This window comes from Topomyia yanbarensis, chromosome 3, assembly GCF_030247195.1.
Source record: "Topomyia yanbarensis strain Yona2022 chromosome 3, ASM3024719v1, whole genome shotgun sequence".
NCBI classification, from domain to species: domain Eukaryota; kingdom Metazoa; phylum Arthropoda; class Insecta; order Diptera; family Culicidae; genus Topomyia; species Topomyia yanbarensis.
In genome coordinates this window covers 248,689,721-248,704,210 of record NC_080672.1, presented here as the reverse complement: position 1 = coordinate 248,704,210, position 14,490 = coordinate 248,689,721, and the positions used below count along the sequence as shown (strand labels likewise).

Genomic DNA, 14,490 nt, shown 5'->3' with positions numbered 1-14,490 from the left:
ACGGCTAAGAAATGGGGTTTTCAAATATTAAAACTTATTAACCGTTGTACCATTTTAAATGAGATAACAGTAGAGCCCTTAAATAGTAGCACTCAAACACGTAAGATGAATTTTTAATCGGCGATATAAACCTGCGTTGAAGATGTATTCCTTATGTTATACTCAACTATCTCAAAATGGGACTGGGGAGTACAATATTCCCCTCCTCCTCTTCTTTTCATTTTCTGACTACGCCTATGTTATTCAGCAATTCATTTTGAACATTTCATTCAATGATACCAAGTCTCTGCGATGACTATATTCTCAATTATTTAAGTTTAAAATATCCGTGTCGGTGGTATACTGACAGTGTTGGAAGAAATAATGAATTTCTGCATTTGGATTGAACCTTAAGTTTTAAAATCGTTACAACTATTTTTTGAAAACTCGTAGCTTCTTCGAAAAAGCTGTTAACCAAGGTTTGAACTATAGTTTTATAAAGCTGGTTTTTAATATTGAGTGAAATAGCGATCTTTATTAACCTACATGCAAAATAATTGATTTCCCCAAATAAAATCCCATACAAACTTTGCACGCAATGCGCAAACCTGGGAAGCAACCGACCGCTCCCAAATTTTGCACATGCATTTGGAACCACAAAATGAAGTCAAAAAGAGCTGTGCTGAAAAATATCATATGTCGAGCCACTCTACTGCACACCCTGCACATTCCTGAATTTTATAGACCGCGATCTATGCGAGTCCACCTTTTTTTTCTCCCGCTAATTTCTACGCATAGCCACTATTCCACCAAGCTATTACGAAAGTGAGACGGACGAACCCACAGAAAAGTGTGTAGGCACAATACACGTAGAGCTTTATTTGGTCATCGATGGCATGTTTTCCGCTTGTCTCGTTTTGACGTAGGACTTACGTCTTTCTTTACTATACTGGGTGTCATTGCAATATTTTCAAAACACAAGCGTTACGTACATTTTGAACCTTAATAACTTTCCTCCTACTAAACGAATTACCAATCTTATTTCATAAATCGGAAGGAAAACGTTCAACGCTTGCAACCGATACGTTGTTTGCTATAGAAAACGCGTTTAAATAGTTCAGAAACTACTTTAAATGCGAATAAACATTGATGATAGAACCTATATGACTGTTTTGGCATCACTGTTTGCTACACCCCGGTCGTCAACAAAGCTAGTAGTTTTCTTTTTAATTTATACTTGTTGAACAATCGTGATCGTTTTTATTTTTGTACTATTTATTTTTCGTGTTAATCGGTTGTGCAAGAACTTTGAAGTTTCATGAACTTAACCAGCATCATATCTGATAGCTGCAAGTGTTGTTTTTAGTGAAAGTGATAGTTTCGTGTTTTTTTTTCTACTTGACGTTATCACTTTGCACAACGTTACGCTCAATTTGTTGACAAAAGCGACATCTTCTGGTGGATAGCTGATAGTTGCATGCAAGTTCGCTTCATTTTTGCTGCGTTTATTGCATACCCGGTAGGCGTTATTTTCTTTGCTCAAAAGCATGGCTTGTACCAACTGCTCGAAAGTCATAAATGATTCTGAGCGAATCACCTGTCGTGGGTATTGCGGAAATTCGTTTCACATGATATGTGTCAAGTTGGATTATGACGTTCGTGATGTTCTGGGAATCCACTCACGGAATATATTCTGGATGTGTAACGGATGTGCTGATTTGTTTTGTAACGATAATTTCCGCAGAATGGCTTCGCGTTGTTGCGACAATGCAATGCCCGACGACAATTCTCTGAAATCATTAAAGGATGACATAGCTGATTTAAAAGATGTCGTTAAAGCTCTCTCGGTTAAAGTCGACACAAAACCGCTATCTCCAACGGTAAATACACCTTGGACAGGGATTGCTGCATATAATCCCGTTCCAAACACTCCTAAGCGCAAGCGTGAAGATGATCCGCTCAAAGCAAAAATCACTAATATTCGTGGAGCAAAAGCTGCGTTTGAAACGATAAAAACAGTATCACCACCTGAGGAGCTGTTATGGGTCTACTTGTCTGCATTTGATCCCAGCACGACGGACGATGAAGTTTCTAGACTTGTGAAAGATTGTCTGGGAAAGGATATGCAACCAAAAATAGTTCGCCTAGTTCCTAAGGATAAGGATCTCTCATCGCTGAGCTTCATCACCTTCAAAGTTGGCGTTAGCAAATCATGTAGGGATAAGGCTCTGTCCAAAGACTCTTGGCCGGAGAACATCTACTTTCGTGAATTTGTGACCAATTCAAAAATTCAACGGCCTATCATCAGGATCGCTGCGAAGAAGAATCCATCTGGTGGTGGACAGTAGCGCCAAGCTATCCCGGATAAACTCGTCTGTCTAATTTCATGTTCCTCGGTGAGCGACATCGAACTACCTGGCGAATCGGCAACTTCTTCTGTGTCAGGTAAAGCCAAGAAGGGTATATGTCCTTCCGAAGCACTTCAAGATGCTGCACACCCTCAATGTAAATTTCACTTACAGTCTGCTGATGAACACTACTCAATCGACTCTACCGCTCCAGCGAACCTTCAATGTCAAAATGATAATTTCGATCGCATCGCATCTGTCCGCTCAGGTAAACATTTAAATAATATATGTCCTTCCGAAGCTACACGTGATACTGCGCACCTTCAAGTATGCCTCCCATTGCAGTCAGCCGCTGGACGCAACAGTTATGACGCAGTCATTCCCTCCGTATCGCAGCTTGTTCCCCTTCCTGACAACAGTACATCCTGCTCTCCCCGCGCTATTTGCGGTGATAGTGATCATCGAGCCCACAGTCCTGAAACTTGGAATGCAGCACGACACCTCTCACATGACACTGATGGTTTGCGGATTTACTATCAGAACGCGAGAGGGCTTAAGACGAAAATTGATGACGTGTATTTAGCTGCTGTGGACGGTGACTACGATGTTTGCGTCTTCACCGAAACATGGCTCGATGCGCGTATAACATCAGTGCAGCTTTTCGGCGATGCTTACACCGTATACCGTGCGGACCGAAATAGTGGCAACAGTATTCGCGGACGTGGAGGAGGAGTTTTGATTGCTGTTTCCACCGCATTTGCCTCATGTGAGATTGATGTCGGTAGTTTAACCAGTGTTGAGGCTGTTTGGGTTAGAATTACAACTCCATCGAGGAACTTTTATATTGGTGCTGTCTATATTCCTCCTGAAAAGCGACTCGACTGCAATATCATGCAACTTCACATGGATGCTGTGAATAACGCTTCTTCACAAGCTGGCGCGGATGGCGTGATGATGGTGATTTCAATCAGCCAGGACTCATTTGGGTACCGTCACGACACGGATACGCTTACCCGGACCCGATTGCTTCGACAACCAACATCGCCAGTCGTTTGCTACTGGACGGATTTGCTTTCAACGGGCTAAGTCAAGTAAGCATGATTCCTAACCACCAGTCACGCTTTCTGGATCTCGTCTTTGTTAGTGAAACTATTATACCTGTATGTTCCGTCAATGAAGCATCCAGCGTGATTGTTCCACTTGACAACTTTCATCCCGCGCTTGAAATCTCAATTGGCACTATTCGATCAGCTCAGTATGTAGAAACTCTTTCTGTCGACCGTCTCAACTTTCGCAAAACTGATTTTGTAAAGCTGCGCAGTTCTCTGTCGCAAATTGATTGGAGTGTACTGCATGCCCAAGTGAGTGTTAATGCTGCAGTTGCCATCTACAAGCGACTACTACTGAACTGTGTTGAGACCTCAGTGCCTAAATGTCAGCCTCCTAGCAAGCCACCCTGGTCAAACAGCACTCTTCGAAAGCTAAAACGTACTCGAGCAAAAACCCTACGTGCGTACACAAATCGACGGTGTCCTCTTTCTAAGCGCATGTTCACTTTAGCCAGTAATGAGTATCGTTGTTACAACAAGCTTCTGTACAAACGCTATGTAAACCGCATCCAGAATAATCTACGCCGAAACCCGAAGGGCTTTTGGTCATTTGTCAACACGAAGCGTAAAGAAACTGGACTTCCATCAAGGATGCTTTACGACGGCGAAGAAGCTACGACAACTGTGGCGAAATGTATGCTGTTTGCCAGATTCTTCTCGAGTGTTTTTTCAACTGACTCGCCAACCGCAAACGAACTCGAAAATGCCTCTCGCGACGTTCCTGCTTGTGCTGTTGATTTGGATGTGTTTACTGTCTCTGAACAAATGGTTATATCTGCAATTCGGAAAACCAAGTCATCTTATGCACCCGGCCTCAGTGCTATACCTTCAACTGTATTGAAAAAATGTTCGGACTTACTTGTAACACCACTTGCATATATTTTTAACCTATCGCTTCAGCAGCAAACGTTTCCTGAGGATTGGAAATGCTCAGTTATGTTCCCGGTATTCAAGAAAGGTGACAAACGCAACATAGCGAACTATCGCGGAATCTCTTCGCTAGGAGTCGAATCTAAAGTTTTTGAATCAATTATCAACGAGGCGTTATTTTCTGCTTGTCGACACTACATTAATACATCTCAGCACGGATTTTTCCCAGGACGTTCAGTCGAGACGAATCTCGTCTGCTTTACGTCATTTTGCACGGAACAAATGTCTAAGAAATTGCAGGTGGATACTATTTACACCGATCTAAAGGCAGCTTTTGATAGAGTTAATCATGAGATACTGATAACAAAGCTTGATAAGCTAGGGTGTTCTACTAGATTCTGCCATTGGCTTCGATCCTACCTTGTGCACCGTGAAATCGTTGTTCAAATTGGCGATATTGTTTCAGAATCCTTTTTCAACACTTCCGGAGTTCCTCAAGGTAGTACGCTAGGTCCACTACTTTTTTCACTGTTCGTGAACGATGCGGTTTTCGTTCTAAGCCGTGGAGGAAAGCTGTTTTTTGCCGACGACTTAAAAATTTTTCTTGTTATACGGAATGAAGCCGATTGCCGTGAGCTACAGCATCTTATTGACACCTTTTATAGCTGGTGTGTAAGAAACATGATGGTCCTTAGCGTTGCAAAATGTTTTGTCATCAGCTATTATCGAACGAGAAATATGGTTACCTTCAACTATAACATCGCAGGAACTCTACTACAACGCGTTGACCACGTGAAGGATCTAGGAGTCATTCTTGATGATAAGCTAACGTATACTCATCACGTCTCAGCGACCATCGACAGAGCCAATCGTTTGCTGGGATTTATTTTCAAAATATCCAACGAATTTCGGGATCCTCTATGCTTCAAGGCTCTTTATTGCTCATTGGTGCGCCCGCAGTTGGAATTTGCAAACGTCGTTTGGTGCCCGTATCAAGCTACGTGGAGCCTTAGGATCGAAGCAGTCCAGCGTAAATTCATACGATATGCGTTACGTGAATTGCCGTGGAACGATCCATTAAACCTGCCACCGTACGAGGACCGTTGTTGTCTTTTAGGACTTAATACTTTAACACGCCGGAGACATGCAGCGCAAACTACCTTCGTGTCAAAGATTCTGCTGGCTGAATATGATGATCCGGAGCTACTAGCGCAAATCAACCTCTACGCGCCTACCCGTTCTCTTCGCCCTCGAGCCCTGCTGCATTCTGAAATGCGCAGCACTAACTACGCTACCAATAGTCCAATTTTAGCAATGAGTCGTCGCTTCAACGAGTTTGCTGAAATTTTCGACTTCGTCATGAACTCTTCGCAGTTTCGTCGCCGTGTATTGTCACTATTTTAATTATGTTTAGTTTACCTTAGTTTAGTATAGTTCATTAAGACAAATTGTCAGTTGGACTTTTTTTTATACAAATACAAAAATACTACAAATACTATAAATATGTGTGTCACAACTTTTCTCAAAGCCAGACGTGCGTAAGATGCAGTGCAGAACGGACGTGCGTGTTAAATCACCCATTATGAAGCTGCATCGGACGACCAACTAAATCGACTGCCACGAGAGAGAAGAAAAACGTTGGTGGAGGAGGTGATGAGAAGGTTAAACAGCCAAAGGCTGCTGCGAAAAATGCCAATGCGATAGCAACTGCCACGAAAGCATCGAAGACTGCAGCGAACAAGCCGAAGACCCCTAAACCAAAGGAGGCCGCCAAACCTACCAAGAAAGCTGCCACGAAAAAAATTACCGCCGGCATGAAGTAAATTAACTTGTCTCCAATGTTGCTGATAGTCCTTTTCAGGACTAACAAAATACTTGTAAAGAATTATTGGTGCTTATTTTCCGGTAGCGCTTTTAATTGATGGATTTGCGCCATGGTTATTTGCAAACCGTCCTCATTAGGACGAATACATAATGGAAAAAGAATCTAATTAGTCAGTTCCTTTTATTAAATTGTATTGAGTTTGTTAATTCTGAACCTTTATCAGTGAATCATAATATAAGCAAATATTTAATTAATCTACAAGTAAGTTTTTGCAAATCTTTTAAGAACATTGGTGAATGTGTCAACCGTGCTACTAAGCGAAAGCCACACCAAAAAGAGTGATGAAAATATTTCCATTTGTCGCACAAAAGGATCTGCACTAAAAAGTTTATAAAAGAGATCGCATTGCGATATACAATGCTCACCATTAGTCGTCTATCGCTCGTGCTGTTTGGACGTTTTTTTAAACTCGTTACAAGTTTTTCACACATTCCCGTTTTATTGCGTCATTCGCAATCGCATCGTCGCTCCCGAGTGATGGGCAAATCGCGTCACAGATCCAAGGAGGATCTCAAAGCTGCTAAGCGGCTGAAGCAGAATGGATCGGAGACAGCCGCCAACCGGTTGCTTGGTAACAACAAATATTCCAGCCTTCCTGTCGATGCAGAGGAGAAAATCGAAAAGAAGGAGAAAATGCCTCCGTTCTATTTGAAGGGATTTCCGCCGACGTTGCGGTCGGATATGAACATGCTCATCAATCGCGGTCTACAAGCAACAATCCGTCTCTGCACTGACGGTTACAAAATCATCGTGCCATCGCAGAATCATTACAACGCAGTGCAGTGCTACCTGAAGCAAACAAAAGCGGAGTATTTTACTCACGACATCAGTGCTAACAAACCACTAAAGGTGGTGCTTCGCGGTCTTCCAGACATGCTGGAAGAAGAACTAAAGGAGGCGCTATTAGAGGCTAAACTGAAACCACTGGTGGTTTATAAAATGAAGCAACACAATAAGGACCTGAAATATCGAGATCAACTATATTTGATTCACTTGGAGAGAGGGTCCATCTCCATTAGTGAACTGAAAAACAATTAATCTATCTTCCATATCATAGTGGAGTGGGAGAGATACAAGCCAGTTCACCGCGAAGTTACGCAGTGCACGAACTGCCTAAATTACGGGCACGGAGCCAAAAATTGCCACATCAAGAGTAGGTGTATGAAGTGCACAGAGTCCCACAATACAAGTGGTGGAGGAATCAGAAGTGAAAGTGAAGTGCACAAATTGTGAGGGTGACCACCCTGCTACCAGCATAGCTTGCCCACGCCGGGCAGAATTCATCCGCATCAGGAAGGAGGCCTCGGCCAAACGTTAACCGAATCGTACAACGAAACTGGGAAACGTGGCCGAAACCAAGAGCATTCGACGAAAAGACTACCACCACGTTAACTGGCTGGCCTACCAACGGACGGTCGACAGCTGCATCAACAACGAACATCCTCTCCAAACAACTGATGACATCGACCACGCGTTGAACGACATCGAATCGGCCCTCTCCAGCGCTTGAGTGGCTCATGTACGTGAAACTGCCCCGGTGAGTAACTATATTCAAATAAACAACACCACTAAATACTTGATCAGGTTAAGAAACATCTACCGAAGGCAGTTCCAACGAACCCGTCTACCAGAAAAGAAGGAACAATACAAACAACTGTCTAAGGTTATTCAAAACCGTGTTTTGGAGTTGAGAAATCAAAACTTCAGTCATATGATGAAGCAACTACCAGATCACTCTAAACCGTTCTGGAAGCTTAGCAAAGTGCTTAAATCTAGGCCAAAACCTGTTCCCCCACTGGTCCTGCCTGGGGGTGGGGATAATGGTTCTCTTCTATTAACACCTGCCGAAAAGGCGAATGAGCTGGGCGCCAGTTTGTGTGTTCTCATAATTTGGGACTCAATATAGTTAGTCCGCACGAAAGGACTGTTGCTGAGGGTGTGGCCATGGTTGACCGATCGGACAGTTTGATCCCGGAGGAGTCGAGAGTCACTGCGGAGGAACTCAGAGCTTATATCAAATCATCCAAAAATATGAAGGCCCCCGGTTTCGATAACACATTTAACATCGAGCTGAAGCATTTGAGCACCCGCTCATTTGACTTCATTGATAAAATTTTCAATCGGTGCTGGGAACTTTGCTACTTCCCTTCAGTGTGGAAGTTAGCTAAAGTCATCCCAGTACTGAAACCGTGGAAAGACCCTTCTATTTCCAAGAGTTACCGTCCCATCAGCTTGCTCTCTGCCCTTTCCAAGCTGTTCGAGAAGTCAGTACAAACCCGAATACTCTCTTTCGCAAATGAGCATGGTGTCTTCCTTGAGGAACAGTTTGGGTTCCGTAAAGGAAGGTCCACCATCCACCAACTCACTCGAGTCATCAACATCATCCAGCGGAACAGGTCAATGTCTAAGACGACAGCAATGGCGATCTTGGACATTGAAAAGGCATTCGACAATGTGTGGCACGATGGCCTGGTTTTTAAACTGCATAGCTATAATTTTCCAATGTATCTGATCAAGATAATTAAAAACTATCTTTCGAATAGAGCATTCCAGGTGTCTCTGCAGAATGTTCTATCAGAGAAATTTGCCATCCCTGCAGGTGTGCCCCAAGGAAGTATCCTTGGGCCCATCTTGTATAATATCTTCACCTCTGACATCCCAACTCTCCCGGGAGGTGGAGTCTTGTCACAATTCGCTGACGATACTGCCATCCTATACAAGGGGCGTATTATCAACGCTCTGAATGGAAAGTTGTAATCAATGCGGCAAAAACTCAGGTCATCCTGTTTCCACATTCGAGATCACCAAGACTTGTTCCGTCTGACGAATGCAAAATACGGTTTGGTGGCGCTCTCATCCGGTGGTCCGACGAAGTGGTCTACCTAGGCCTTACTTTAGACAGACATCTGATATTCAGGTCTCATGTTAGCAAAATTATCATTAAATGCAACATACTCATCCGGTCTTTGTACCCGATGATATGTAGAACATCAAGACTGAGCCTGAAGAATCAGATGGCTGTCTATAAACAAATCATCTACCCTGTCATCGAATATGCAGTCCCCGTATGGCAGGGTTGCGCGAGAACACACAGGCTGAAGCTCCAACGCATCCAAAATAAAATCCTTAAAATGATTCTAAGTGTCCCCCCTGGACAAGGACCGGTGAGGTGCATGAGATGGCCTCTATGGATGTTCTGGACGAAAGCTTCAATAAATACTGTGCACGGTATAGAGATCGATGCGCCAATTCTGAAGAGCAGATCATTAATGAATTAAATGAATTAGGTTAGGGTTAGATTTAGATAGGTAGGCCAAGTTTTTAATAATTATTAGTTCCTAGATGTTCTCAAACACAATATGTAAAACATAAACAAACATTAAGAGGAATTGAACCAAACAATCGAAGATGCAAAAATCAAAGATGAAGAGTTGTTAGCTGAAACACTTGACATGTACATTATGTAACTAAACACGGATTAAATAAATAACATTTTATGCAAAAAAAAAGAAAAATGTATATATATATATATATATATATATATATATATATATATATATATATATATATATATATATATATATATATATATATATATATATATATATATATATATATATATATATATATATATATATATATATATATATATATATATATATATATATATATATATATATATATATATAATGCTCATTCAACGTGAGCTGCGAAAGGGGAATGTTCGTGTATGTACGCAGCAGAAGCGAATTCGGGCAATGTTCGAATCGTTAGAAAGGATTCTCGTCTGGTATTACCAAAAATAGTTATCTGCAAACCGTTCTTATTAGGATGAAAACATAATGGAAAAGAATTGAATTAGAAAGTTCCATTTAATAACTTGCATTGAGTTTGCGCCTGTCAATTCTGCTGAACATGTATCAGTGATTCATATATGCAAATGTTTATCAAATTAAATCCAGTTAACATTCATTCAAAAAGTGCATAGTCCCAATCACTGAAGATTGGTTCAAATTATCCATGAATGTCATATGATATGCCCAAGTTTAGTCCTACATCAACACCGCGGTTATGTCCCGAATATTACCCACTCCTAGTTTTTTTTGCAGTGGAATTTGTGCGTTGGACGTATTCAGTCTGTTCTAATCGATTCTAAGCGTTGTATATGACAAATGCGGAAAGTTCAGCAGCAACATCAATAGACTTACTTATTCTCCCAACAGAGTAAGCATGGCAATAAAATAATTCGGTCAGAAACATGTGTAAGGGAATTGTGGGAAAAACCGACACTATGGGTAAAACCGACACCTCACAACTTTCCCTATAAATTAAATTTTTATTGATTTCATCATGACACTTTATTATTAGGACGATTATGTAAAGTATTTGAAGACAAATTGGTTAGTATGCCGAACGCCATAAAAATAAACAAAAAATACGACAGCAGCGTTCATGCTCGTCTGGATGTTAGATTTTGTAGGTAGATTTTAAGGTTTTAACCGAACAAAAGCTTTTCAAATCACCACATTTTTCAGTACTTATTATTATCGGCCTTTCCTATGATGCATTGAAGACGAGTTTGAGAAATTCAATATTTTTAATTGCTTTTTACATTTCTTACAAAAGAAATGTATAGGATTCGCTCAAACTTTGAAAACTTTTTCCGAGGCCCGGAGGGCCGAGTCTCATATACCAATCGACTCAGCTCGACAAATTGAGACAATGTCTGTATGTGTGTGTGTGTGTGTGTGTGTATGTGTGTATGTATGTATGTACAAAATGTCATGTAATTATCTCAGCAATGGCTGAACCGATCTTAATGAAATTAGTTTCAAATGAAAGGCCTAACGTTGCCATTTGACACTATTATTTTTGATTTTCGATATGTTGTTTACTTTCTGAGATATGGGCGATTTTGTCAAAACACGGCAGGTTTTTTGCAAATAACTTTCAAACAATACAATTTTGTCCTACAAATACCTTTCTAACAAGCTATAGATTGTCTAAATCCGTGCACAAGCAGCGGAGATATTGAACATTTTGTATTTTTAGTCCTCGCTTACCAATTTCCACTAACTAAAAATGAAATTGTTTCATACAGAGTATTGCTTTACTGGTGTTTTAGGGGCAAAACTAAACCGATTTTGAATATCGGGGTATGGAAACACATCTACGTGATTCAAGGAATTCGCTGTTGAGAACATTTTGTGAATTACCTTTATAATAAATTAACTATTTCTCAAAAATCAATATATAAGTTCACTTCAAAGACAAAATAATGTGTTGATAAAGAAACAGTTAGCTCTAGAATTAATCCCTTGGATTAGGCATTGCGTTCAATCATGAAGTAAATGTTAAATGGTATATCAATACACAGATCAACAAGTAATTCACCTAGTAGTGAGATAAAAGATTTCTAATATAATTATACTTGTGGCGTCACCGAAAGCAACTGTAACAAGCCCAAAAATCTAGCGAAAATTTAGCTCTTTTGCAAGATTTAGGTTATACTGGTTATGGCGCAAAAATTACTACTTACATTATTTATGATAAGAATGTAAGAAATCAATATATCATAATAATATACCTATAAAAATAATGTCACTGCATTAACCATCATTTGCCATTCCTCACACGCCCCCTCCCCCCCCCCATCTCTCTCTCTCCCTCTCTTTCTTTCTCTGTCTCTCTCTTCTATCGCATCTATCTAGCTATTTCTGTATCCATTTCTAAGTTGTGTGATAAGATCTTCTACCAATCTGAAATATTTATTAATTGTAATTGCGAAGGTTTGAGAAAACAAAATTATTTCTTGTCTGCTGCTACATCAACTCAAATTTAATTCAATTCTATTCAAAGCCTATATCTACACTATGCTTAAGGAAATTCATGGCTATATCAGAAAAATATTTGGCTTAACTGAGTAATATGAAAGTTTGACGATGAAAATTTTCAAAAGAGACATTCCACGTGCGATATTTAAACTATTCGCATCTCTATTGAATTTTGAATGAAATTTATGCTCAAAGACTGAAAGCTGAAGCCAGCAGGATTGGATTTGCCATCAACGTTTCGAAGACAAAATACATGAGAGGAAGAGGTTCTAGAGACGACAATGTGAACCTCCCACCCGAGTTCGGATTGACGGTGACGAAATCGAGATGGTCGACGAATTCATGTATTTGGGCTCACTGGTAACCGACGACAATGATAACAGCAGAGAAATTCAGAGACGGGTCATAACGGGAAATTGTGCCTACTTTGGACTCCATAGGACGCTCCGGTCGAACAAAATTCCCCGCCGCACGAAGTTGTTTATCTTCAGTCTTGATTAGATTAGATTAGATCGGTGGTCCTCTACGGCCACGAGACCTGGACTATGCTCGTGGAGGACCAACGCGCCCTTGGAGTTTTCGAACGAAAGGTGTTGCGTTCCATCTATGGTGGCGTGCAGATGGAAGACGGAACGTTGCGCAGGCGAATGAACCATGAGTTGTATCAGCTGCACATTCGTTGTATTGGTACGAACTTTCATGAAAAAAAATATCCACAAATCAGATCCACAAATCAGATCCAGGAAAAGAAGTCTCCCAAAGTAGCCACTCTCGATGGGGGATGCAACTACAATGTGTCTTCTAACTTATCGTCGTCCATATTTGGATATACTGAGTAGTTTTAACCATTTCTTTTTCACAATATTGGTCTGTATAAGACTTATTTATCCATATTTCCTGCACGAGAATTCCGAACGAAACAATACAAACACGGCTTTTATGCAATCGACATAGCCTAGACATTTCACACTATTTATTTCAATGCAAATAAAAACTTTGAAATATCTACCTGTCTCATTCACGAATCGCATTCTCCCTCTGTCGTTCTCTGTTCAAGGGGCTTGAAAGCACATGTGACCTTGTCTCACTTTACTATATTCAATTGCGCGTTAAAATACTGGACCAGTAAATTCTGTTCTGCACATAAATCTTTTGTCGTGAATATGTGACCAAAAAGTAAACTTCGAATTCGTCAAGTAAAGAAGCATGAAAACAAAAAGAATAAAACTAAAAAAGATGGAAGCCCTAGAAAGTCCATTGCATATTTATTACCCTTTTCTCAGAAGATGGGATTTTCAAAAACATTTCAAAACTTTCTGATGCAATGATTCTCAAATTCGTACAATCCGGTTTATTCATTTTTTTTATTCAAAAACGTTTTCAGCTTCAAATATATGACCATTTCTTTTTGATTAATTATTTCATTCCGCATCTTTTTATTCGTTTTGTTCATCTGCGTTCATTTTACTTATTTTATTCGTTTCATTCTTTGGATTCACTTTGATCAGTTTACTCTTTTTGTGCATTTTACTCATATCATTCATTTAACTTATTTTATTCATTGTTTTCATTGAATGCATTTTATTCATTTTTTCCAGTTTATTCATTTTGTTCACTTTCTTCATTTTAATAATCTGACTACTTTTTCAGTTTTAATCATTCCATCCAAATAATTTATTTGATTAAATTTATTTCTTTATATTAATTTATAACCTTTTACCATTGTTCAATTTTTCATTTTAATCAATGCATTAAATTCTGCTCATTTTCTTCTTTTTATTCATTTTATCACTTCAGTTCATTTTGTTTATTTGATTCGTTTGTTTTATTTATGCATTTCATTTATTTTTTATTTTATTCATTTTGTTCATCCATTCTTTTTATTCATTTGATTCATTTAATTCATTTGATTCATTTGATTCATTTGATTCATTTGATTCATTTGATTCATTTGATTTATTTGATTCATTTGATTCATTTGAATCATTTGATTCATTTGATTCATTTGATTCATTTGATTCATTTGATTCATTTGATTCATTTGATTCATTTGATTCATTTGATTCATTTGATTCATTTGATTCATTTGATTCGTTTGATTCATTTGATTCATTTGATTCATTTGATTCATTTGATTCATTTGATTCATTTGATTCATTTGATTCATTTGATTCATTTGATTCATTTGATTCATTTGATTCATGTGATGCATTGGATTCATTTGATTCATTTGAATCATTTGATTCATTTAAATCATTTGATTCATTTGATTCATTTGTTTCATTTGATTCATTTGATTCATTTGATTCATTTGATTCATTTGATTCATTTGATTCATTTGATTCATTTGATTCATTTGATTCATTTGATTCATTTGATTCATTTGATTCATTTGATTCATTTGATTCATTTGATTCATTTGATTCATTTGATTCATTTGATTCATTTGATTCATTTGATTCATT

At 39.2% G+C, this 14,490-nt stretch overlaps 2 protein-coding genes across 4 annotated transcripts in view; both read left to right on the top strand.

Moving 5' to 3' along the window:
* The window catches only part of LOC131690514 (uncharacterized), an 84,536-nt gene that overhangs the window by 56,789 nt on the left and 13,257 nt on the right, over nucleotides 1-14,490 (top strand). The gene's annotated exons all lie outside the window — the stretch shown is intronic.
* On the top strand, nucleotides 1,238-3,271 carry LOC131690516 (uncharacterized). 3 transcript variants are annotated; one of them, XM_058976357.1, is made up of 2 exons: nucleotides 1,238-2,375; nucleotides 2,502-3,271. In XM_058976357.1, exon 1 carries the CDS (start codon nucleotides 1,527-1,529, stop codon nucleotides 2,325-2,327), a length of 801 nt encoding a protein of 266 aa, XP_058832340.1. In that variant the 5' UTR covers nucleotides 1,238-1,526; the 3' UTR covers nucleotides 2,328-2,375; nucleotides 2,502-3,271. The 3 variants fall into 3 exon arrangements, 1 of the variants encoding a protein (XP_058832340.1); XR_009305590.1 differs by having other exon boundaries at nucleotides 1,239-2,424; XR_009305591.1 differs by having other exon boundaries at nucleotides 1,239-2,595; nucleotides 2,673-3,271.

Excerpts from the sequence above, each read along its gene's own strand:
- LOC131690516 (XM_058976357.1), top strand. The coding sequence starts at position 1,527 with ATGGCTTGTACCAACTGCTCGAAAGTCATAAATGATTCTGAGCGAATC.